This window comes from Alligator sinensis, unplaced genomic scaffold, assembly GCF_000455745.1.
Source record: "Alligator sinensis unplaced genomic scaffold, ASM45574v1 scaffold707_1, whole genome shotgun sequence".
Classification (NCBI taxonomy): domain Eukaryota; kingdom Metazoa; phylum Chordata; order Crocodylia; family Alligatoridae; genus Alligator; species Alligator sinensis.
Genome location: NW_005842065.1, coordinates 2,454,839 through 2,479,827, shown reverse-complemented (window position 1 = coordinate 2,479,827; position 24,989 = coordinate 2,454,839). Strand labels below are relative to the sequence as shown.

At 51.6% G+C, this 24,989-nt stretch overlaps 2 protein-coding genes across 2 annotated transcripts; one reads left to right on the top strand and one right to left on the bottom strand.

Annotated features, from left to right (window-relative positions):
• Position 1: 1 nt before the first annotated feature.
• Positions 2-4,178, top strand: MVB12A (multivesicular body subunit 12A; the record flags this gene model as incomplete). The annotated part of the gene is made up of 8 exons (XM_006023520.3): positions 2-76; positions 160-256; positions 588-714; positions 794-925; positions 1,617-1,723; positions 2,245-2,309; positions 2,950-3,006; positions 3,160-4,178. Coding segments are annotated over 8 exons (723 nt in total), but the record flags the coding sequence as incomplete, so codon positions are not given.
• Positions 4,179-4,212: 34 nt separating this feature from the next.
• ATP13A1 (ATPase 13A1) lies at positions 4,213-24,989 on the bottom strand (the record flags this gene model as incomplete). The annotated part of the gene is made up of 27 exons (XM_025203847.1): positions 4,213-4,355; positions 5,227-5,370; positions 6,099-6,210; positions 6,943-7,085; positions 7,521-7,717; positions 8,102-8,216; positions 8,753-8,934; positions 9,733-9,829; positions 10,229-10,276; positions 10,382-10,533; positions 11,143-11,251; positions 11,787-11,912; positions 12,354-12,464; positions 12,842-13,017; positions 13,728-13,885; positions 14,299-14,419; positions 15,022-15,159; positions 15,522-15,648; positions 16,450-16,505; positions 16,763-16,892; positions 17,558-17,664; positions 18,275-18,344; positions 19,078-19,233; positions 19,801-19,873; positions 20,263-20,453; positions 21,780-21,869; positions 24,750-24,989. Coding segments are annotated over 27 exons (3,480 nt in total), but the record flags the coding sequence as incomplete, so codon positions are not given.

Sequence of the window (24,989 nt, the reverse complement as noted above, 5' to 3'; positions counted from 1 at the left end):
GGTGGAAGGCGCCGCCGCCAACTTCGGGAAGGGATTCGGGCAGAAATCCAGCTACTTCCTCTGCCAGAGCAGCCAGGTGAGGGGGGAGGGGCGCGCCTGGGCGAGGAGCCGGGACCCCGGCGCGGCGCGGCGCGTGCTCAGCCCCTCTGCTCCCCGCAGGCCGGCCCGGGGGACGTGGTGGCGGCCGTGCAGGTGCTCGGCGAGAGGACGGCGCTGCCCGCGGGCTACAGCTACGCGCAAGAGTTCCTGGAGCCCCGTGAGTCCCCCCGGCGGCTGCCCGGAGCCCGCGACTCCCGGGCTCGCCTGTAGCCCGCAGGGGCCGGGAAAGCCCCACCAACGATTCCCAGGGCCCATACTTAGGACAAGTTCTTCCCTCTAATGGGAGTGGGATTTTGCCACCACCCAATGCTTTAAGAGCTCAGTCCTTGCTGGGAAGCTGCTGAGAGGGCTGGTATCGCTTCCCACCATCAGGAGCCCCATGGGGTCTATGCGGCTTGTGGGGAGGGCCGCCGGCAGAGCTGACCCCTGCGCGCTGGTGCTTTGCAAGTTCATACGAGCAGTGACACAGCCCCCTCGCTCCCCCTCAGGAACGGCAGTCTCCAAGAAGAAGCGTGTGTGCGTGAGGCTCGTGCCCGCAGGCACAGCAGAGCTTGTGGTATTCGACATCAAGCTGAGCGGCAAAAACAAAGCAATCCCACACTACGTGAAAATCGGGTAACACGCTGCCCCCTCCCCTTCTGCTCCCCCTCAGCACTTGCTTTCTGTGGCTTCAACGTGCTCTTGTCTTTTTTAGAGAAATTGGCAGCTTTGCTATTTGGTGTAAAAAGGGGCATGCTCCTAAACCCAAGCCCCTCCCCAAGCCAAGAAACATCAGTCTCACCCTGAAGCAGCTTTCACTAGAAACAGCTGAATCCAACCAAGCCAAGTGAGTGTTTGGGGCCACCTTTGTTTTTATGACATGCTCCTGCACTGCAATTGTGTCCTGGTTGGTTATTGCGGCCTCAGCTTGGTTTGTTGTTACACTTTGCTTGTGCTCCCCACGGACAGCTGTAACATTAAGCCATTTTAAAGGAGTGAGGGGATGGGACACACCATTAGCTGAACTGATAAATTCTTTTAGGAGTTTGCTCATTTACTCAAACTGAACAACCAGCTTTAAAGTTTCCTCTTAGAGCAAGGCAGATACAGCAGGTGAGCAGTAAAGTACTGTGCATTTAAAATGCTTTAATTGTTTATCTGGTGAGGCATAAGGCTTTAGGGAAGTACCTTACACCTTCTATGCACAAAGAGGAGACTTGCTATCCACAGGAGTACTGGAAGCCCAGGTTAGCATTGCTTTAAGGCTCTAAGCCGGGGCGGGCAATTATTTTGGGCAGAGGGCCGTTTACTGAGTTTTGGCAAGCCATCAAGGGCTGCATGACAGGCAGCCAAGGGCAGATAATATTAATTTCCCTAATTTTGGGGGGGCCCCACAGGCCGGACAGAATGGCCTGGTGGGCCGCATTTTGCCCACCCCTGCTCTAAGCAGAGGAAGGCATTTGTGCCATAGAACTGGCAGATAAAAACAGTTGAAGTCCACAGGATTTCACAGACTTAGTTAAGCTTCTGCTCTGCAGGATGGAGTTCCCATCAGAGAAGTCTGCCACTCACTTTGGCTCAAAACACACATCTCTTAAGCGACATGACTCCATTTACGAGGCCTCTAATCTCTACGGCATTTCGGGTAAGTGCAGCTCACTCTTGAAACCAGAGGAGTTGCTTAATAAACCACCCCTGTCTTAGTCATATGTGAGCAGGAGGCCTCCTGTCAGCTTCTCAGTGCAGTTGCATAGCTCAGTCAGAAGCAACTGTGAGATGGTCTCCATCTCTTGTGCGCTACAGCCTTTCACACTGCTGGGATGTCTCCTTGGGGCGTGCTGCCTTCTGGTATTTGGGTGGTAGAGTTGCTACAGGAATCCGGCCAGACTTGCTCTTGCTGCATCAAGCCCTCTGCTAGTTTAGAAGTTAAGCAGTGACAGCTTACCTGTACTTCTGCCAGAAGACTGATGTCTCAGGCTGGGCCACTTTCCTCCCCTCCCCATGTTTCCCCTACAGAAGCCATGTGGATGCACTGTACTGAGTTGCTGCATATCCCTTCCCAGAATTCAATCACTGCTTGCTAGGAAGGCTAGCATGGAATCAATGGCAGGTACTGGGGCTTAGACAGTAGCAGCCTGAGTCTAATGAGCATCTCTCTCTCCTCAGCAATGGATGGAGTGCCATTTACATTACACCCCAAATTCGAAAGCAGCCTCGCTTGTGGCACTCATGTGAGTATTGCTATAGGTTAGCACAACTGCATTATCCCTGGAGCAGCATCTAGTATTGTCCAACTCCATACATGCCTTTCAGAGCACTCAGGAATAATGGGCTAGGAGGGACCACCAGGATCCCCAAGCCTAGTCACTGGTGTCCTGTGGTCTAACAGACAGGGCAGAACCTTTGAGGCTTTTGCCCTAGACTAAGGCTCTGCAACAGCAGGTGAATTGTGCTCAGATGCTGGTAGATGAACCTTGCCCTATGTAACAGGAAGGGAAAAAGGGATGTGGGTAGGACAGTCAGTCAATACTCCCTGATTGTCAGACCAGTTTAACTTGGAGCAAGACACACTGGCAATGCATGCAGAAGTTCTCAGTCCTTTGGGACACAGACTAAGTTGACTGGTTCTCCTTTGAGCTGTGGCTAATCTCTTGGGCTTGAGGGAAGCATCAAAGTCCCCAAAAACCCAGTTGTGCATCAGAGGCAGAAGAGAAGCAGGCAGTTCCTTCTGTCACCTGCAGGGATCAGGGAACACAAAGCAGGTGAACTGAATCTAAAACAAATGATTTCCCTTAGGGATGAAGCAGCAGGGGTGGGGGTCTTGTGAAGAACACACAAATGCTTTACTTCTCATGGTTACCTCTCTTCCAGGCCTTTTCCTTCTTAAATAATCTGAACATCAAGTCACTTGCTGACATTGAGAAAGAGGTAAGGACTTCAGGACTGAGCCCTCCAGCCTCACTGGTAACACACTGGGGGAGGAGATTGGTCTGACAGGGGGAGCAGCTGGATCTTTATGCATGGCAGCACAGTGCTGGCCCTGGTATTCACAAAGCTTGGCTTGTTCTCTCTTTGTTCCAGTACGATTACACTTTTGTAGTTGAAAGGACTGCAGCTGCCAGACTCCCACCCAGCATCTGCTAACAGCAGAGATGGCTCCAAACGTGGGCAAGATCTGACCCACTGAGGCCGACGTCCACGACCGCCATGTTGTACTTGACTCTCCCAGATGAACAGTCCTGTGCCAGACCAAACCCTCTCTTCTGCCTTCTAGCCTTGTACTCATTAGAGCACATGGGTCTGGATCTCTTTGGTGCTCCTGTTTAGCAACTTCTGTAAGATTTTGTTCCCAGGGTAGTTGTAGCTGTAGCCTGAAGAACACTAGCCTGTGACCTGCCCAGGAGGAGGAGCATGCTGACTTAGGCTAGACATCCTGTGCAAAGTCTCAGGATGGGTTTGCCATGTTATTCCTTTGTACAGCAAGGGATCATGCATGTCATGTTGCCAGTGAAAGGTGTTGGCCCATCAGCATTAATCGTTCTGATGGAGGTAGATGTACCTACACCTACTCTCCTCTCCCTACACCAGAGCAGAGGCACGCATGGTGCATAATTCCCTTTCTTTATATGGTAGAAACACTAAGCAGCCCAAAGGATTGGAGGCTGATACTTTCCTACAGATTAAGCTAGATTTTTTTTTGCCAAAGCTTTTACAGGCCTGTTTATATGCAAGTAAACAAGCCAAGTAACCTGCTTTTCTGTGCTTCTTTTGTAACCAGTGCACTCGCTGACCAGGTTGCCTTGAACACCTTTCATGTCCTTAGTCCCCAAAAGAAGAAATTCCAAACAGGTTTTAAAATACATTGATTCTGATTTAATTACCAAATCCTGTAAACGCTTCCTCAAGCGTGGGGCAGTACAAAACTCCCAACGCCTGTTGGCATGTCCTGGAAACATCTAAAAGTCAGCAGCATGCCCCTTGCAGTTGAGTGTTACACTGGGGTAGTTTCCCAATGAATACATAAGACAGCTTTTCCGTGCCTGCTTCCAGGCGAAGTTAAGAGTCAATGTCCAAAGAATAAAGATTCTCCTTGCACCCTGGAAACTGGTCCTCCTGTGTTGTCCCTCACACCTGGCACTGTAGGGGGGCTGGGACCGTGACCTGTTTCAGGAAGGCACTTTAAGTTTTGCACTCCCCAGAAGAAACTGAAGAATTCGGTCCACCAACAAGGCAAGGAAGAAGTCAGCCAGCAAGACCTGAGCGATCACAATCTTGAACTGAGGGACCAAGAGAACAGGAGCTCAGATTAGTCAAACACAGTTCATTTTATGCATAAAGTTATAGTTTAATTAACTGTTGGGGGAATTTAGTGGGCTTCAGCCTTACACAAGTACAGTGAGTCTGCCTTTGGCAATGCCAGGGATTGGTGGTAAGCATCTACTGTACCTTACTATATGATGCACTAGCAAAAAAGGAACAGATATGAAGAGTGACCTCTTGATTTATCTGACCAGGACACTGGATTATGATGTAGAGAATAATAAGGCAGTATTCCAGCACCACTGCCTGCAGGGGGCTGGGCTAAAAAAGTTTAGTGACTGCTGCTGCGTAAGCAAGAGTGCAGTGGTGCCGTGCTCAGAGCAAGGAAAGGGGAGAATCTTCTGTATCTTGTAAAAAGGGTTGGTTGGGCTGGGGGGGGGGGGTGTAAAATGAGGCAGTTCTTGTTTAAGGCTATTTAAAGCTATACTAAATTGCTGTTCAAGATGTGACATCTTAACTCACCCAGACAAGTAACTTTGAATTCATAGTGAACACAGCCATTAATATTCCTTATGTATGGACTCCTATCAAGTCAAGGGGTTTGTTCTGCCCTTGGAAGTGAGCTATTCATTCGCAGAAGTCGGAACCCATACCGACTCCTGGAAAAGTCAGCACAACAAGCAGCCATTTGCACAGTGGTCCGTGATCTCCAATGTAATTAAAGCTGTGTCATGGGATTTTGCAAAGGTGCCTGTGTGAGTTAAGTGTGTGACTTCCAGTGGGGACATACCCTGACCTCTCAGCCCATTCTGGAAGTCCCAGTGCCATGAAGTTTCTCAGCAGTTACCCCCGGGTGGTGGTGCAGTGTGTGGACAAGTCCCTTCTCACCTCTGTGGGGATTTCCACCAAACCAAACTGTTCACTGAATTCTGGCGAGGAGCCTGTCAGAAGGCCCACAATAGCAAGCCCTGAAAGGACAATGCTCCATAGCAGAGGCTTGTTCTCTCGCAGACTCTCCATGAAAGGATGGCCCTGGAAAAAGTAACATGGCACCAAGTCATGACATCGGAAGACATGCTACACTCACAAGGTGCAGAGGGAGGCATTTTTCAGGACCAAGGTCTACACAGGCCTGAAAGGTACCTGCGGGGCTGTGGAGCTACATCCCCCATCGCACACAGGCAAAGGCCAACTGAAGGACTCCTTCAATTGTCACTTCAAGCCTCACATGCAACAAGCAAGGTACCAGAAGCAGGAACACCCAACCACATGCCACAGGACACATCCAATGCCACAACAAAGTAATTGGTTAGTGTGTGGCCCAGAGGACCCTAGGAGGAAGACTGTCCTCCACTATGGAAGGTGATAAAGCCCTCCCCAGTATGATGCAGGGAAAAAGTCCTGAGCAGAACAGCAAGACCCTTTAGCCACAATGCTCTGCATAAACCCACCCTAATCCAAACCTCGCTTCAGCCTTGGCCAACATCCCAATGGTTCAGAAGCCCCCTCCTTTGCCCCACAGAAGCAAGTGCCACCCAGAGGCAGAATTTCTTCTTGGCCCCTTCAGGAAAAGGCCTGAAGCATAGGACTGACACTTGCTGCCTGCAAAAGAGCTCCCTTCTATATCCCAGCAACATGTCTCATGCTGATTGATGTCCTGTCCTTTCGCACCACCCCTCCCAAACTCCATGCGAACTGCAAAGGTGAGGCTGCAGTCTGGAACAGTTCCTTCCCAGGGATACAGGTCCTGTGCACCTCACCTTGTAATTGATAGCGAAGGTGGCCATCTGCATGGCCATTGACATGATGTAGACTGTGCTGTTCACCAAGCTGGGCTCAAACTCTTTGTACAAATCCACAAATTCTTCTTTCCTTCAAAGAAATGGAGATGTACCCCTGTGAAAGACCCATGGACCTGGCCTGGATTACATAGGGCCCTGTCCGCACTTGGATTCTACAGGCCAGAGGGGCTCTGGGACATCATAGGCCATAGACCTTCACCCCCCATTCTCAGCATCATGCCCCTGAGCCAGAACTTGTGTGGGAGAGGCTGGCAGAGCAGGCGCAGCTCACGAGATCTCCTTAAACATGGCCTTGTTTCAGAGCGGAGCAAAGCCCCAGCGTTTTCTGTAGGGAGATTAGGACTTGCTAGAACTTTCCGCTGTGAATTTATCTATCTAATTGTAACAACACAGTGCAGATTGACCAAAACAAATGTCCTTTTGGAAGGAGAAACTGAACCTGCCCGAGCTGCTCCTCTCACCTCCAGCATGCCCAACTACAGGACATGTTCCCATGGTGACAGCAATCCATTTTTCAGCGGAACGTGGTCCATACAAGTGCCCTAGTCTCACCCCGAAATTTGAAGTCTCAACTGAGCTTTGGCAAGTTGTCTACTTCCACCTATCTACTCTTAAATAAGCTTTGGGACCATTTCCCTTTCCCCTGCTGCTTAGAAGTTGAATCCAAAGTGACCTGGGGGTTCCGCAAGAAGGGAAGACAAAGCACCCTGATAAATGCAAGTCTGTCTGGCCCTTCCCTGCTCAACCAGGGCTTCCCCACTCAGCCGTGTGATGGCATTCTGGGGAAATGCACTTCACTCACTTGGGCTCACTGCGAACCTGTGCGCCACGATACAGGTACACAAGGCTGAGGAAATGGACGAGGAACTGCAGCAGCACTGTCAGCACCGTGTACAGGTTGAAGATGTTGGGTAATGGTCGCTCCTTAGAAAGAGTTTTCAGTGGCTGGAAGCAAACAGGGGAGTCAGGGTTTGACTGGAAGGGATCTGCACAGGGGCGGCAGCATGGAACGAGCACAGCACTGGCTGGCAGGACAGCGTGAGCTCTGGGGACACACAGCTCTGCTGGTATGAACTGTAGCCACGACACCATCTGCAGTGCAGCCCTGGCAGCAGTATATTATATGGCTATGGTCTGCACTGAACTTTGTATCGCCACTCCCACACCCCAGCAAATTGGACAGGGATGCAGTGCCCAGTGGGCTACAGAACGGCCCTCCATTTTAGCGCTGTGGAAATGAACAACCTCTGGCTAAGCATAGAGGGAGGAGCTGCTTTGACCAGGCAGAACCCTTCACTCTTCCCAACATGCTAAGCACCCCATTTCCATGATCTGGGGAACACCCCCCCAGTCCAGGAGCCCCTGACTGGATTCTTGTACCTTTGACCTGGAGATGAAGAGGAAGCAGCCGGCCAACAACAAACCCTGCAGTGTCGCCTGGAAATCACTGAACTTCACCCCCTCTAGGTAGAGCACACTCTGGCTGTAGGCGAGGATCAGGGCATTCAGGGCCAGAATTTTAAACATCTGGAGCGTGGTCACTAGCGTGCAGCGACCTTGCTTGATCACGTGGCAGACTGCAGAGAGATAGAAATGCCCTGTCCTTTCGAGAGCCAGCTCTGCCGTGCAGCTGCCCTCCCCTCTGACAGACAGCACAACTCTGCTCAGAGCCTGGTGTGCTTGAGTTAGAGGCTAGAAGATGAGGCTCTTCCTGCCCCTCAGCCACCACCGCACTGCAGTTCTTAGGTTTGGTTGCTCCATGAGCTGTGGTTTGGGGCAGATTTCCCATGACAGTCAGGGTCTGAATCTCCCCTTCTCCCACCTCTGAAGTCACCTTGTCCTTCAAACTTGGACTGGTTCATGCCAGACTTGCAGGGGGAAGGTGGCAGTCATCCTGTATGCCTACACCCACACCCATGCCCAGCTGTGCACACTCCCCTCCCCCCCAGCCTGGCACTTACTGCACTGAATGGAGGAGAGCTTGGATGTGAAGGGAGCAGCGATGCTGGCGTCACCCAGTTTCACAACGGGCACGTGATCATCCTCCAAGTCCTTCAGAACCTGGCTGATCCGCTCCTGCTTGTCAGCACAAGAGAGAAAGGGAGAGACGTGCATGTGTTTTTATAACAGGCTAGGAGACAGACATGCTCCAGGCCTGCCTGCCCCTGCCAGACCTCTCCATCAAGGCAGCTGGCTGCCAACCATTAGATGGCCCATGACAGATCCTGCATCATGGAAGCCAGCTGGCCAATTCCCTCAGTGTTCCAGGGAAGCAGACAGGCCAAGCTTGTGGCTCTATATAAGGCTGCTAGTTACAAGCAATGCAAATAACTGACTGTCATGAACATTCCAGCTTGAGCTGGGCAGAGACCAGGGGCCCAGGGGGAGGAAATGCAACCCGCCTTGGGCTCCACACCCCCTTTCTTCCCCCAAAGTTCTAAGGTGCACCAAGCAGCAAGTGCAGTGCCCCACATTATGCCCAATACTTCCCACCAATAAAGGTTCTGGACTGGGAGGAGCTGGAGAGGGTGGTAGGGGCACTAGGGGCAAAGCTGGCCCTCAAGCCCTAGGTGGCAGAGCAAGGCCTAGGCCTGGCAGATGCGGTTACCGACCCGATGGATGGCCAGCTGCTCTTCTCTTTGGGACAGGACCCGGTGCTTGGCACCGCGGGAGGTCGGCTTCACAGTGCTGCTCCCCATGGCCGGCAGGGCAGGTCTTCCATCACTGGGCCCATCACGAGGCTTCCTCTTCCTCTCGGGCAGTCTCTCCGGAGCATTCGCCAGGAGCGCCACCCCTGCAGGACCAAAATGTCAGCTGCAGGCAGCAGAAGAGGGAAGACCCCGTGCTATGAGTCTGGGTCGGGAAGCAGAACAGGAACTGGAAGCCAGGACCCCAAGGTCCCTATGTCCCACATGGCAGCTCATATCCTCTCCCTGTGTAAACAGCTCTGAAATGTTCCGGTAATTCCTGGAGGCAGGAGGTAGGTGCTACCAAGGAGTCACTGCTGGGAGCAGCCATCACTGTGCACATAGGGAACAACAGCAAGGCTAATAGCAAAGTGGAAGCAGGCTACAAGCCTCAGCTGGGTAGAAAGGACCAAAATTCAGAGCATGTTATATACCAACCCAATGATTCTGTGGGAGATGGCTTCTGACTGCTCCTAGCAGGATCAAGCCTGGCTTGCAGAGGCAAACATCACCCTCCAGGTCTGAAAGCAGCCTCATGCGTAGCCTGGCTATGTGGGGATGTCATGTGCATGCTGGGCTCCCCCACTCGCACCCCCTGCTCAAAGGCTGAGGTAGCTGGCCAGTCTCCATGAGACTTTCCCAGGACGTGCAGTTTGCAACCTGTGCTCCCCCCTCTGCCCAGCACAAGTTGTGTGTTTATTTCACCAGTCCAGCACTTGCTTTGCTTTCCTACAAGAGAAATTTGTTCAAAGGGAACAGGATTCATTGCTGACCCCCTCCCTGCTGGGGGCATAACCAGTGTGGGAAAAAGAACTATGAGCAGCCTCCAAATGCCGAATCCTAGGCCCAGAAGCTAGCCACAGGGGCACATGCAAACCTCCTCTCTACCCTGTGCTGGGACTCACCCACATCCGCGTGCTTCAGAGCCCCAACATCATTGGTCCCATCACCACACATCAGTGTGACATAGCCCAGTCCCTTCAGTGTGGTGATCACAAATTCCTGTAGGGTAAAGGCAGCGTCAAACACCTGTACCTGCCCGCTCTGGCAGAAGCCTGTGTATTTGGAGGCAAGGGGCTGTGGCCTTGGGCAACACATCCTACTGGAGCCAAACCGTGCTCACTTCCCATCCAGTCTCCCCACTTACATCAGTTATAGGCACATGCCAGATGCTGCTCTGGAGACGACAATACAGTTATAGTTACCCTGTCTATTCAAGCCTGGCAGACCCACTGTACCGCCTCTGCTTTACAGGAAACCTGTGAGCTACAAAGGGCTAAGGTGCCAAATGCCTAGGATTCTGATTAAAACAAACACAGCAGGGACTGAGCCCCAGAAGCTTATGGGTCTCCCTGGTGTGTGGATCTGCTCATGAAGCCAGGGGGCAGCTGTGAGCCTCACCTTTTGCTTTGGTGCTACTCGAGCAAACACCTGGATGCATGGGATGAGCTTCAGCAGGGGCAGACAAGAATGCTAGCGCTCCCCCTGAGAGCACCGGCCAGGGAGTGTGCCAGGAGATGCAGCCCCCCCGCAACCTCTCCCACTGACCCGGACATTCAGCAGGAGCTGCCTTCTTGCTGCCAGCAGGTATGAGAGACCCTCGCCTGTGATACACAGGTCATATTGCTGCGTCAGCTCCAGCGGGGTGTGAGGGAGGGCAGGGAGTGCTACAGTGCCATCAATGGACTGCCACTGCCAGCTAGAGCCTGGAACGAGAGCATACATGGCATCAGCACAGATGATACCAGGCAGTTGGAGGTGGGGCTGCATCAGTGCTGTGCTCATGGTGCCTCCTGCTGCTTGAAGCCCCTCATCGCTACAGAATGAAACCCTCCAATGGCCCTGATGACAGACACCCAAGCAGCTCCCAGCCCTGCTCCATCCCTTACACCTATCTACCTACGATGCACGCACGGACCCATCACCGCAGCATCTGAGCACCTCAGCCTGGAATGACTTTGTCATCACAGTCCCCTGCCATTACCTGCCTCTTACAGATGGAAACTGAAGCCCAGAGATGGACCTGCACAGACTCAGCAGTGAGGGGTTGTGGCAGGAGAGGGATGCCATTCTAGTACCCAACCCTTTATACAAAGGGAAGGGCTCCCAGTTACTACTGTTAAGGTGCTCAGATACCTTAGCGATGGGCTGGGTGGAAGAACAAACTGTTCCTACTGTCTACAATACACTCCTGGACGCGCGGAGGAAGGACCTGCAGGAGAACAAATGGTTACCCTGGTCTCAGAGCAGTTCCATGGGCAATGCTGCACAGTATGGGCTAGAAGAGGCAGGCTGCACATCTTAGGATGCCGTACCTTTGCAAGGAGGAGGCTGCAAGATGAGAGTGTGCTCCTTCTGGATGAAGTGAAGCTCCCGAGCCACATGGCAGGCAGTGAGGGGGTTGTCTCCTGTAATCATCACTACCTATGGGGGTTAAACCAACAAGGGAAGGTAACACTACACCTGCAAGGCTGTATGTGCACAAAGCTGACATGGCGCATCTGTGACTCTCAGCTGCCTTCCTAGGCACCACCCAAACAGGACACAGCATAGTCACATTCGCACAATGCTGTGCCTCGGCTCAGGGGCTTGGCCTGTGGTACTGCACCACAGAGGCTTTCCTGCTGCCTGAGTGCTCTGTGAGGCACAGAGGCCCAGGGGGTCCAGGCCCTGACATGGGGAACACCCCAAATGAGATGCTACTGCTGACCAGGCATGCTCATTCCAGTGTCTCGCCAGAAAGACAAGTCCCTGGCAGCCAAGGGCATGAGCTGCACGGGCAGAACTATCACGTGGCATCTCCAGCACAAGCTCACATTGCACCTTTGAGTGCCAGCCCCACTTCTCCCTAGTCCCCATCCAGAAGCGCAAGGGCCTGCATTTCCTGGAAAGCTCCAAGGCTCCCAGTATCAGAAACTCTCCGGCCTACTTGAGCCTGCAGCTTCCGGCAGACACTCACGTGATGCGAAGCATTCTGGATCTCTCTGATGACAGGCCGGGAGTCGACTTTGAGAGGGCAGGAGACCACAATGAAGCCGACAAACCTCAAGTCACACTCCAGTGCATCACGCTTCATCTCACGCACCTTTGGGAGGGATGGAATCAAATTGTGCATTACACGTTGCCTCAACTGCCATAGGTAAGAAGCCTCCCCAGGAGAGTGCCCTTAAAGATGGCCTCCCCCAAGAAAAGTTACCTCCCCTCTCTGGTCAGCCTTTTGGCAGGGTAGCGCAGTGCTGAGGCTCTAAAGCCCCTGCCAGGAAAGTGCTGTCCCCATCTTACAAATGGGATACAGACAGGTATAGCCCCAGGTAATATGGGAAGCCAGTGGCAGGGCCAGAAATTAAACCTAGGAGTCCCATGCCCTGGTCTCCTGCATTAAACCCCAACACGAGTCAGAGCTTAACAAGCAAAGCACGGTGACAACTCCCTCCCCAAAAGGAGGTGGGGCGGGGGAGCAGGGGACAGACATGACAGAGAGCTGGAAGGAGCTGGATATCACAGTCCTAGACAGAGCCCAGCATACCTGCTGGTGAGTAAGATGCCCCAGCTCCTTGTAGCCAAGTGCTAGCACTCTGGCCCCCTCGCGTGAGATTTCCGTGTGGATGACATGATAGTTGCTTGGGCACTGAGAGAACTGGAGAAAGGGTGAAGAAAATGACTGTGTTAAGCACAGTCCAGCACACAACAAAGTAAACAGGTTGTAACATTTCACATCAAACAAGGAGCAGAGAGAAGCCTCCATGCCCAAGCTGGGAGCAGGATGCTCAGGGGCGCCAAGCAGAGGCCGGGAACACCCTGCACTGAAGTGCCATTGATGTTGTTAGGATCAGTGCTCAATCTCTTCAGCACAATTTTGCCATGTGGGGCTGTTTGGGCTCGTTATCAGGACAAAGGCCCCTCTGAACTTGGCCGCGAGTCCAAGCAGACTGGGAAGAGGGAGCATGAGCAGACTCCCATCTCAGAAAAGATTCCACTGGCCTGAAGGCCACTCTCCAAGTGTGCTGTGCTCACCATTGGGTGCAGTGTCTCCGGGGCCCCTTTCACAGCTGCAATGTAACAGAGATCAGTCGAGCCAACCTTCTCGTAGGAAGCCAAGACAGACATTCTTTTCAGGGCACTAGCAAAATGAAAGCGCTGGTGAATTTTCAGTCCCTGAGTTTTAATACTTCTGGAGAAAACTTTCTCATCTGGAAACAAACACATCAGGAAATCCTGAAAGGTTTCTCAGCATCACAAGCAGCATCACATCCCTCTGCTTCTGGGGAGCCCACTGAGAATGTACGTCTCCCCTCCCAGGCCTACTTGTTGCACTGTGACAACACTGAAAGTTCTGGCCCCACAGACCAAGGGGCAGATCAATCAGACTGCCCCTGCAGAAAGGTCAATGCAAAAAGAGGAAGGTACAATTCCAGCAAGGGCAAGCCAACCTGCATGTGCTTGTGATAGCCAACACAGGTAACAACAGCCTGGGTTTCAGCATAAGCTAGCCACCAGAGCCCAGCCCCTCAGGGTACCTTGCTGGTTCAAATGCACTGGTGCCTATATTGAGGCGTTTCCAGCACTGTGTTCCTGCATGGATGTGCTTAACTGAGACAAGGAGGTGCCTCTGAGCAATGCTGGCTGCAGCGCGCCCTATGTCTGCAGCCCTGACAATGGTCTTCTAAGTTGAGAGTGCATTTCCCTCACAGCAGCCTGGAGGTAAAGTCCCCTGCAGCACTTCCACAGGCCAGTTACCAAGGTCACGTGGCCTGAAACTGCCCACTGCAGTACTCAGTTTCACCCACAGAAAAAGAACTGGGAGGAGCAGCCTTTTTTGTCATTAATATCTAGCTGCACACAGACAGCTCCAAAACCAGCTTCTGCATGGGACCATGCAGGGACAGGCCATTGCCTTTACCTTTGGTCAGGGTCCAGTCCACCGCCATCAGCATGGCTTTCTCCAATGGGTCTCCCACTAACGTCCCATCATCCAGCTGCACCAGTGAGTGGCAAGTAGCAATGGCTCGGTGGGTTTCCACGGGGATGTCAGACACTGGTGTTACTTCCTTTCCATCCCTGCAGTGGGAAGGAGACTGACTGCATTAACAGGCCCACACAGGCCATCAAGCTGTGTAAGTTATTCTGCTGCCAAGATGTCCAGGATATAATTTCTGCTGCAGTTCTGTGACCAGCAGACAGCTGCTTGTGCTGACACCGAGGCAGGGGCAGAGCTGGGCTTTAGCCATTTTAAAGCCTCTTTAGAAAACCCTGAGCGAGGAATCAAATTCAAGGACTTTGAAGCCGCAGACTGCTGGGCAAGTGCCACAGCTAGAGATGTACCCAACTGCTCTCCTCCATACAGAGACCCTTCCTGGATCAGACCCTTCCTCTCCACCTTTCCAGTCATCATCTGCTTTCCCCTGGGCTGACAATTCACCTCTGCACCGTACAGTTAATAAAGCTGGTGGGAAGCTCTTCCCATGGCTTACCTGAGCCCTGCTACCCCTCTCACCACCAGGTGGTCGCTGGTGAGGGTGCCTGTTTTGTCAAAGCAGCACACCTCAACTTTCCCAGCAAAGGGGATTCGGAAAGGTTCTGTACAGTACACATCTGGAAGAGAATGGATGAGAGCCTGTGACGGGTCAGGGTCCTCCCCTGCTCCACAGCCCTTCCCACAACAAACAAGCCCCAGAACACAGTGCTCAACCACAATGATTCCTTTACTGATCCCCAAGCACTGTACTCCACACAGCTCTGGAGTCTAAAACCAGGTGCAACTCCTGGTGCACAAGTGGGAGACAGATTCAGAGGCTACCAGGTGCTGAAGTTCTCAGAAAGACACCTAATCACTTGAGCATCAGAGCACCTCAACAGAACTGGGATTCACGAAGGGGAGCCCATCTTCTGCCCCACGACACAGAACTATAGAACAGCATCTATCACTCCCTTCCCCCACCAAGAGACATTTGTACCCTCTGCCCCCTCCCAAATCGCTGCCTCAGAGGTATCAAAAAGCATCGCAGCACCCCTACACAACAAACCCAGGCACAGGACCCAACCCCCGTGACTGAGTCTGGGAGAAGGTGGCAGCTGCCAAGGACACAGAAGCCAGCAATTTCACGCACCTTTGCATACCCATGTGCTACTGTTCCCAGAAATGGGGCACCAGAGCAGAGCATGCCTGTATTCCCTCTTCTGGGCTCAATACTTACAGAGCTTGGCCAAGGCAATAAGGGAGGTGTTGACAGCCAGGGAAAGCTCAATGGGAAGTTCAGGTGGAACGACTGAAGTCAGTATTAAAGTGCATTCCAGAAACAGCTTGTAACGATTCCTGCCTGGGTCCTTGGTGCCTGAGGAGACCAAATTACACAATAAAACCAGTGACCCATTACTTCTCATCCCTAAACAGTGTGCTCCATAGCCACAAGATGGATGAATAAGGCATCAGGGGAAGGCTACTACCCAAGAGGGAGGGAAACGATGAATTTACTGAGGTACGGATCCTGCCTACACATGAAACAAAACTGGCCAGCTTCCTCAGCTGCCGCTTCTAAACAAACAGCCCATCCTGCCAGTCTTAAGCTTAGATGGGGACAGCCCTGCCTCAAACAGGGAGTTGGACTAGATGACGTCCTACGGTCCCCCTCAGCTCAACTCTTCTAAGATTCTATGAAGAAGTCACGAGGAAGAAGCATGAAGAAAGAGCACTCACCTTCAATCCAGACATACGCTGCAGCAGCAATGGCAAAGACCAGCAGGAACAGAATGAAAATGAAAGTCTCCAGGTTATTGGCTGTAACTCTCTTCACCCCAAAGAGGATCGTACGCAGCAGCTTCCCCTGAGAGTAGAACAGGCTTCAGCATGCAGAGCTGACTGCAGCACACGGTTCGAAATTACAACCTGCCCTGTATTCTCACCCTCTGCTGCCACTACACAACTTGCTCTCTTGCTATGGCCACAACAAAGGTCACCAGCCTATAGCCTCCTACAAGCAGGGCTTTTAGTAAACCAGTAGTTTCTAGGTCAATTAAGCTCATGTTCCACTGCCCTGTCCTATTAAAAAAGCTTATTGCCTTGCACTTTTCTAGTGTTCAGCACCCGCATATGGTAGCTATTCTCACACTTGGTTTATATGTAAGGAGAGCTAAGAGGTGGAGTCACTTGGCCATTGGAGTTTTCGTGACAACCCAGACTGCAGCTGTGGCAAAACACACACCATGTCGCATGCTGTCAATGACTGCCTGCTAAGTTCAGCCTTGGACTACAGGAACTGCACACAGACATTTGAGGATGCTATCACATGGCTTGGCAATTATGCACATGCTAACTGATTGATTTGTCCAAAAACTCAGTGGCTTTGGAATAGTTGTGATGCAAACTCAGGACTCCTGAGTCCCATCCTCCTGCTGTACCCACTAGATCTCTCTCGTCACATACAGGGCAAAGGAATTTCCAGATATGCTCGTATTTTTTTCTTCTTCTGAACAATCCAGTAATTTTGTCACCCAGATTTAAACTTTCTGTACTAATGAAATCAATCAGGATTACATCCCTGGAGTGCCAAGCTAAGCGATGAGAGGCCAGTGCCTCCTCCAAACCCTGGAAAACAGAAAGAGATCGCCTTTCATTTTTTCCTTACCTGTGATGTGTTAAAGCCAGTCCTCAGCACATATGCCACGCACCCATTATCGACAGCTGGAACAGAAGCAGGGACAGGGGTGACGCACAATACGGCTCTTTGGTGCATGCATAGCAGCTAGAACAGAACTGAGACCACATGTTCCTCTCACCCAGCAGGAAGATTACTTCAGTCTAATGCTCATTTTGAACTACTGTGTGAAGGAAAACAGCTCCCAACCCCAGAGCACATCAAGCCAGTTATACTGAGTGGAAGAGGTCAGGGTGCTTCCTGCCTCCACCCAGCAACAGCCTGTGGCCACGCAGGTACGTACGTTTCAGTCCTGTGCTGGCCTTCTGTGGTGGGATGTGCTGCACCACTTTGGTTCCCCCAGATATAATGTGCAGCCGGGAGTCCGCCTGCATGTCCAGGACATGGTCCGAGTCAAGATCCTCGACAGGCTCCTGCATGAGATACAGCAGGACTCAGAGGCAGAGCTTGTTCTGGGTTAATGGCAACCAAATGACCTTGCACTACCCCTTGCTGTTCCCAGCTCCCCCTGGGCAAAGGCAGCCTGAACTGACTCCAGATGTTAATGAGCTGCTCATGTTGATGTAATCTGGTCTAGCTCAGTTGTCCTGGCATCTGTGAGTTCTGGATCTAAGGGATCTGTTCACTCAGGGCACATGGGGCATAGCAGAGAAGGCTTTCAGAAGTCTGACTTTATTGTTTGTAAATTACCCACTGGCACAAAAACAAGGGATGTTTGCTGGGTTTGAAGCTCCCTGTGCTTGTCCCTCCCTTGTCTGACCAGTCAAAGGAATCCAGACTGGGGAATGTGGGGGAGCGTTGGGCCATGCCCACACACTGCAGTCCAGCTCCGGCAGCTGCAGACTCAGCCAGACAAAACAGACGTTCTGTTTCTCATTTACCAGAGATCATCCATCACTGATAAGGTGATAGTGCACAGACAGACCCCGATTTCCTGGGCCAAAGTTTACACAAAAATGGATCTGTACCTATAAACACTGCCCATTTTATCTGCTGCAGAGGCTAGCATAGGACCCAATGCATTACAAAAGTAAACACAATGAAGGCACAACAGGCCCAAACTGAGGACTGCACAAACCTTCATTTGTGGTACTGACTCTCCAGTCAGCATGGCTTCATCCACAATACATCTTCCACGGAGCAGCAGCACATCACATGGGACTAGGTTCTCGTGAGGCGATCGCCCTGCAAATGGGGGAACAGCTCATTAAGAACAGTTTTGTTGAGACAGCGTGACTCCCCTTTGCTTTGGCTGAGATGGAGGATTTCTAATGGCAAATCTCACTTGCCAAATCTGTCCCAAGGCTCCACAGAAGATGATGACAGAGTTGATAGGAACCAGAAGAATCACCCGCAGGCTTTTAGGAATGCACTAAAGTTGGACAGATTTGAAAGCAAACAGCACAATTTCTACTGCCATTCAGGCTCTAGACCCCAAGGGCCTCTCCTGGGGTAATGAAATTAAGGAACAGGCAAAGGGCTAGAGCTCTGGATATAAAATATTGTTCCCTTTTCCTCATCCACCCCCCAAAGCATCTCAGGTACAGAAGGGAACTTTTCACCTTCTGAACCCTAGCTGAAGTAGGTTAGCTGCTAGATGACTGGGAGATAAGAATCTGAGGGAAGCTTTCCAAGACCTGCAGGCATCAGATTAAATGCCCACAAAAAAAATCCATAAAGACAGCCGGTGGGTCCAATGTTAAGTGCATTTAACCTTAGGGTGCCAAGTCAAGGCACCTGCCAGAAGTCTCATTTTACAAGTGCTTCTGATTGTGGCAAGTGTGCAGGCTGTTACCGATGGAAACAATGTCCCCTGGGATGATCTCATCACTGGAAATGGGGCGCCACTTCCGGTTTCGATAAACCTGTGAACAAATGCAATTTGAGAAATCAACACCTTGATGCTAAGGGGAGGATCAGTAAAAGAACACGATGAGAAAGAGAAACAGCAACTTCCACCCCACAAGACAGCTGCAACTAAAACCCGCTTTCACACCCGTGATGAATGGTCAGTTTCCTCCTAAAGAGCCCTCCAGCACTTCAGCAAACATCACAGAGTTCCTGGGGGGAGGGAGGCATTTTTACACACCATTATCACTCCCCATTTACCATCATCCTTTAGAAGTGTGGATGGAGCTGATGTCCTCTTCCTCTCTGAAATTATTTTCCCCTCTTTGGTGCACACAAAGTTGTACTCAGTACTACATATGTTTGCCCATATACACAACCATTACAGGAACTGCATACACTTTCCAAACCAATGCAAGAGGGCTTGGGCCTTTTAAAAATCAGTCAACTCACTGCCTTCTTCCTTGCTGAACAGACAAAGCCCTGCTGTCCCACAGCAAGTCTCAATATTAACATTAGAAAACAGCATAAAACTAAAAAAACTGGGCTAGAGCAAAAACTATTACAAGGAAATGGTCAAAGACTTGGAATAATCAGGCAAAACCAAACCAAACCAAACCAGAAAATCTTCCCATTTCCCTTCCCTGACTCCTTTCATCATGTTTTGCCTGTTCAGTCCATGTCTAAAAAATCTTGCACACCGCTTTGCTCTGCTGGGTTTGAAAGCAGAGGGGAGATGTGAGCAGTCACCTGAATCATGTATGGCTTGTTCCCCATTTTTCGTATTTCTGACATATTCCTCATCTGCTGCTGGACCAGAGAAGCTTCAAAAGCCACCAACATGGAAAGGGTGAAGACACTGTAATACCAGTATTCATCCAGGCACCATAGCGCCACACAGAACACCTATGGGGAGCAGCAGATATGGGAATCATTCTACAACACACCCCACCTAGAAACTATGATGTTCCTGAGAGCTCAGAACTCTTGTAGTAGGACATGCAATACGATGGCACAAATTGGAAACCTAGAAAGGCACAGTAACGGCTCAGGAAGAGGAACCACAGGGAATCCCAAGTCTTTCTTTGTTCTAGTCTGAGATGGGACATTGAACCCTTTTGCTTATCCACAGAATAGACAGCCTGTGCACGGCAAGCTGCTTCCATACCTGATTCAGAAATTAGCTTGAGGTGAGGAGAGAACTTCATAGTCACAGCTCACTCAGTCTTTACCGCTCTATTAGAACTACCAACAAAAAGGCTGGTTCATGCTAGCTATGATTTTTGTAGCCTGGAGATCTGCTCTTTGTGACTGGACTAAGAGCTGCCAATGATTACTGGATAGTAACAATTTTCAGTTATCAGTACCCACTGATACTTCACTGCCACCAAAAACAGGGCTGTAGGTTTGAAGGGATTCCCCTCCCTTGAACCAGTGGGAAAGTAGTTACAGCTTTTTTTTTTTTTTTTTTACCTGAAAGACGAAGAAAGGGGCTGTGGCTCTCTCTTTGAAGAGCTCCAAGAACTCTGGCACCACCATCTCAGCCCTGGGAAAGAATCAAATCCTTACCAATCTCTGTTTTGGTTTTACAGTAACATCCCAACCAACATCTCACTGGCATACAAGCTGGAGGCTTTGCTCCCTGTATACCCACAACATCCAGATAAACAAATCTTTCCTATTCCCCAATTACTTTTAGATTTGGTGAACTGAAGCCAGGCCCTTTCTGGGAGAGGAGGCTCCAGATTTGATGCTATTCAAAAGCAGGTATATCCTTCAAATAGATCCAATTACGAAGAAGCTGATGACCTGGATTAAGGATATTAAAAAACTCATGCAAACAGCCCACCCTCTTTCTTGTCATTTAATACGACTCAAAGTGGCTTTAGTCCTGAAAACCTCTGTCCAGCTCAGCTCTGCTTTGTGGACACTCACTTGTTTGTGCCATATTTCTTCTCAGCTGCTCGGATATCCTTGTCCTCCTGGTAGCCTCGGGCATTCTGGTAATAGGACAGGGGATGCTCCACAGGGAAGGCGACAGGAAGAAACTGTTTCCTGTCCTCTACCTCATATGAGTACTTGATCTTCTGAAACTCAAAGGACAGGGCCTCCTGCCCATCCTCCCCCTGCAGAGATTACACAACAGGGAAGAGCAACAAGACTTTCACCCAAGGGCCCTTACAACAGGGCTACATCACCACACAACCTGCAGGGAACCGTCTGCATAGCCAGGAGAGCTAGACAGACAGGACTCGCTGGCCATTCACAGGTCTGGCTCCTAAACAGCATCATCTGGGATGCAGGTGTTAATTCCATTCTCCAAGGCAGGTCTGGGTAAAATATGACCCACGAGATTATTTCATCTGGCCTACAGGCAGGCGCCCACCAATTAATGGCATCTAGCCTAGGCTGCAGCTGTCCCTGCTGCACTCTGCCAGCATTCAGCTCAGCTCCCTCACCCTCCCGTAGCTCCTCCTCCTATTCCGGCTGCAGCACTCCAGGCAGCAGGAGGGGAAACAGGGGCAGGTAGGGGGAAGCTGCAGCTGGGTGGGCACACAGAGCATTAGGCTGGTGGGAGTGTGGAGTCTGGACTGGCCCAGTTCCATTGCATGGGACTCCCCGTGGTTCATGTGCAGCTCCTGAGACTTACTTGCCACTGGGGGGAAGCCCTGCACGAAGGAGTCAGTGACCTTCCCCACTATCTGCCACCACATGCAGCTCCCAGGACTCCACTGAAAGTGGTGGGGAGCTTTGCACAATGGAGCCAGGCCAGCTCGGCTCCACTCCCTAGCAGAGTCTTGGGAGCTATACATGGTGGCAGGAAGAGAGGCCAGGCCACCAACTCCATTGCATGGGTCTGTCCCCGCCACGGCATGTGGCTCGGGCCAGGTCCCAGGAACTGCGCGCGAGACATGGGGAACTCCGCATAATGAAGTTAGGCTGGCTTGGCCCCGCTCCCAGAACTGGCTGGAGCTGCATGCTGCTGGGGGACCACAAGTGCTGTCCATGAGTGCCCTGAGGGCTCACTGCCTGCTGCTGCTGCCGCCACCAGTGGAGGCTGTGTACTATGCAACGGGGTGTGAGGAGGGACTCCCACATGCACACCCCACTATATCCATACACACACAACCACATCCTCCCATACACCCCACACCTTCTACCACATGCCCACATCTTTGGGGGGGGGGAATGGTTGCAGCCCTCGACAGCTCACCAAAACTCATTAAGTGGCCCTTCAGCTGAAATAATTGCCCACCCATGCTCTAAGACCTTGTCCTACTCCCACCTGTGACTGATACCAAATAGCTTTCATCCAGCCACAGTTTCAAATTAGGCTAGTGGCAGCTAATGGCTTTGGTAATGCAGGCTGCAGATCTTTACATATGACCAGAAACAGCAGCACCCCTGAAGCTGGTAGACCTCAACTTTGCTTATAAAAGCCAAGCCCTTACCTGGTCACGGTGGAGTGGCACCAGCTCTGCAGATCCATTATTTGGGGTTGGCACAACTTTAGCCAATGTGGCTTTCTTAGGACTGGGTTCCTGAAAGACACAAAACAGGTGCATGCTCTGTAAAGCAGATCAAGCACACTGGGGCTCATGGCAGCCAGAAGAGATCCCTTTAAGATCCAGGGTGCACCAGGACCCATCTCTTAAATCTCAAGCAGGCATTGTTAAGTCACTAGGAAGGCAGGCCCTTCACAACAGGGAGGGGCTTTGACTTTGCACAGGCCTGCTGCTGCATGGACTCTGTGACAGAGATGGAGACATCCACACAGTTCAAACCAGGAATCCTTTGGTGCCACTAAGTGAGGGCTTGTTCCTGAAACAAAGTGTGCCCAAGACACAAGAGGGACTTATCACCTGAAACCCAGAACCCATTCTCACAGAACACACACCATCATTTTGAAAAGGCAAGAGCCACAGTCATGTGTCAGTGCTCTCCCTTCCACTCAAGGCTTACCAAGCTAGAGTAACATTCATGCAGGGCTTGTCTGGTGGCTTAGAGATCCTGCAACCTGGGATCACTAGGGGAAGTGCTACAAATTCTTCATGGGAAGCCAAGAAGAGCCTGAATTGAATTCAAACTATTCATAAGTCTGGTCTATTTTAAATATTCTTTTTGTTAACAAATTTCCTGTTCAAAACGTGGGTGTTTTATTTTCAAACAAAGCAGAGAAGGGACTGACTCCAGGCTGGGAAGAGGGGGGCAGGAGCAGACTGGCATCTTCTGCTTCCTACAGGTATTAGGCAGGCACTGTCAGGAAGTCTTCCTGATGCTTGGGATTTATTAAGTAACAGAATAGCTCTCCAAGGGGAGTGATGGAAACCCCTGTGGCCAGAACTAGATAAATCACTGGGGAAGATGCTACTAGAAACAATGCTGCCTTGGTCTTCAGGGTCAAGCAAGTGGAATAGATAGTACCCAATGGGACCAATCTGCAGTTTCTGCTGTTATAGTAAAGCCTGTACTTGTCTGGGTCAAGATTTAGTGACACTGGGATGGGCGTGAATAGAACAGTTCTTAAGCATACCGCTGTGAGAAAGGAGGGTGCAGCTGCTTAGAAGAATGGCTTAAAAGAGAATAGGTACAACAAAAAAGTATTATAAACAGCTGACATGTAACGACTCCAAGGTGCTACTTCCCACAAGACAGGGAGCTTCAGATTGTCAAAATCGGAAATGAAAACATTGTTTCCAATCACGGAAGGCTCTGCCCTGCCATGTCTTAGACACGCTGACCAAAGGTCATGGGATTAATATCCGGCACATATATGTGGCTGTGAAAGTCCACTCGCACCCCAGTGAAACCAGTGGAGAGGAGCCTACAGATAGCTTGACAGGAGCCAGCAGCTTTTTAGGAAAAAGGGAGGGGGGGGGGGTTTGTCTTAAAAAAGGAAAAGGGAAGAGAGAGAATCAAACGACTTAACCCTCCTCCTGACCAAGTGCATCGGTCACCTCAGAGCTTAGGTCATTTGATCTGCCACCGCCCCAGCATCTAACAATCTAACAAAAACATCCAGAAGAGCCCAAAGGCAAAGCACAGAGGGCAGAGGAATCTTCACCCTTCCTGAGCACTGCTGCTGCAGCCTGGCTGGGCCAGGGACACCAGCTACTGAGCCAGAAATAAAATGTGAATGTGCCTCTTTGAACTCATCTTGCCCTATCCCTTGCAGTGAAGCAGAAATGTTCCCAACATCTTTTTCTTTAAGGCTTTATCCCAAATTATATCACTTCAATTCCAACCCCGATGGAAATAATCTGCAACCTGACAGATGTCAGAGCATTTTCCTCAATCAGTCTTAATTTTTCTGTTGCTCATTTTCATCCTATCTTTATTCTGTGGTGCAAGATCAACCTCCCCACTTTCTTGCCATTTGCCCCTTTCAACTCCTTCAGCTCAAGGCTTCAAATTTTACAGTTAATAATAAAGATAAATCTATTCCATTCCATGTACAGAGACCAAGGGCTATGAGCAATCACAGCTTGCAGTCCAAGGCGCTCTCAAGCTGCCAAATCAGGAACACTGTCAGGACACTGGGAAAAAAAATGTAAGGAGCCAAGCTCACAGTTTTGGCCATCAGTTTGAGGGGCTCCTTTGTCTGGGGGACTTCTCAATCAAAATAAATGCCAAGCTATATTTCAGAGCCTGGCTAACCAAGGCCAACAAGATCATTTCTGCCAAGTTGATTTACATTAGAGGATGTATAACCATTTCTCAGACAAAGCTAAGGAGACAGTTAAAGGAACTATCAAAGAAGGGGCAAACCAGTCAGCACCGCTACCAACAGGTGGTTAACTTGCAACCAGGGCTTCTCAGCCCTGCGGCACCTGCCACCAGGGCAAACCCAGACAACACAGTTGTCACATAGGGCCTCTGGGTCTGGCCTGCCCAGCTGCTTGCCACTCCCTTCAGCCCATCCCTGGGCTGGAGACCCCTCGCTCCATCCCTGCCCTTCCCTTCCTTCCGCTTCCTGCTCCGAACCCTCGGCCAAGCTCTGCAGTGACGAGGCTGCTGTCACGTGGCAGCACTGACAGAGGAAGGAAGCGATGCCCGTTGCTGAGCCACCAGCCCTACTTTGCAGGTGGCTGCCCTTCCCCTGGGGGTGGGAGGGGAGAGCGGCTGGAAGGAAGGCACCAGGGCAAAGCCTTTGGGCAGCTGCTGGCTGGGTGGCGATGCCTGCGGTGCCAGCATGAGCCCCCTGCACCGCGGGGCCCTGGGCAGCAGCGTCCCGGGGGCTTGGAGGATGTGACCCCCACCGGGGGGCTGCCCTGGCAGAGACCTGCCCGCCCGCCCCCGGCCAGGACCCACCTGGGGGCTTTGAGGGCGGAGGGACGGGGAAGGAAATCTCCCACGTGGCGACCTTTGACCCGGCTACGGCGACCCGCGACCCTGCCCCACGCGGCGACACCGTGACGTACCCTGACGCAGGTGAGCGCGCAGTGCGCGTGCACGGACCAGAGCCCCGAGAGCGCGGTGAGCAGGTGCGCGACCCCGATGGCGGCGAGCGCGAGCAGCGCGGCCTCAGGCGGAGCGCGCTCCGCCTCGGGCTCCCCCGCGCCGGGTTCCCCTACCCCGGCCCAGGCGGCCCAGACACGCGGCCCCCACAGCCAGAGCCAGGCCGGGTACAGCCCCGCCACGAAGGGCACGACGGTGACGTG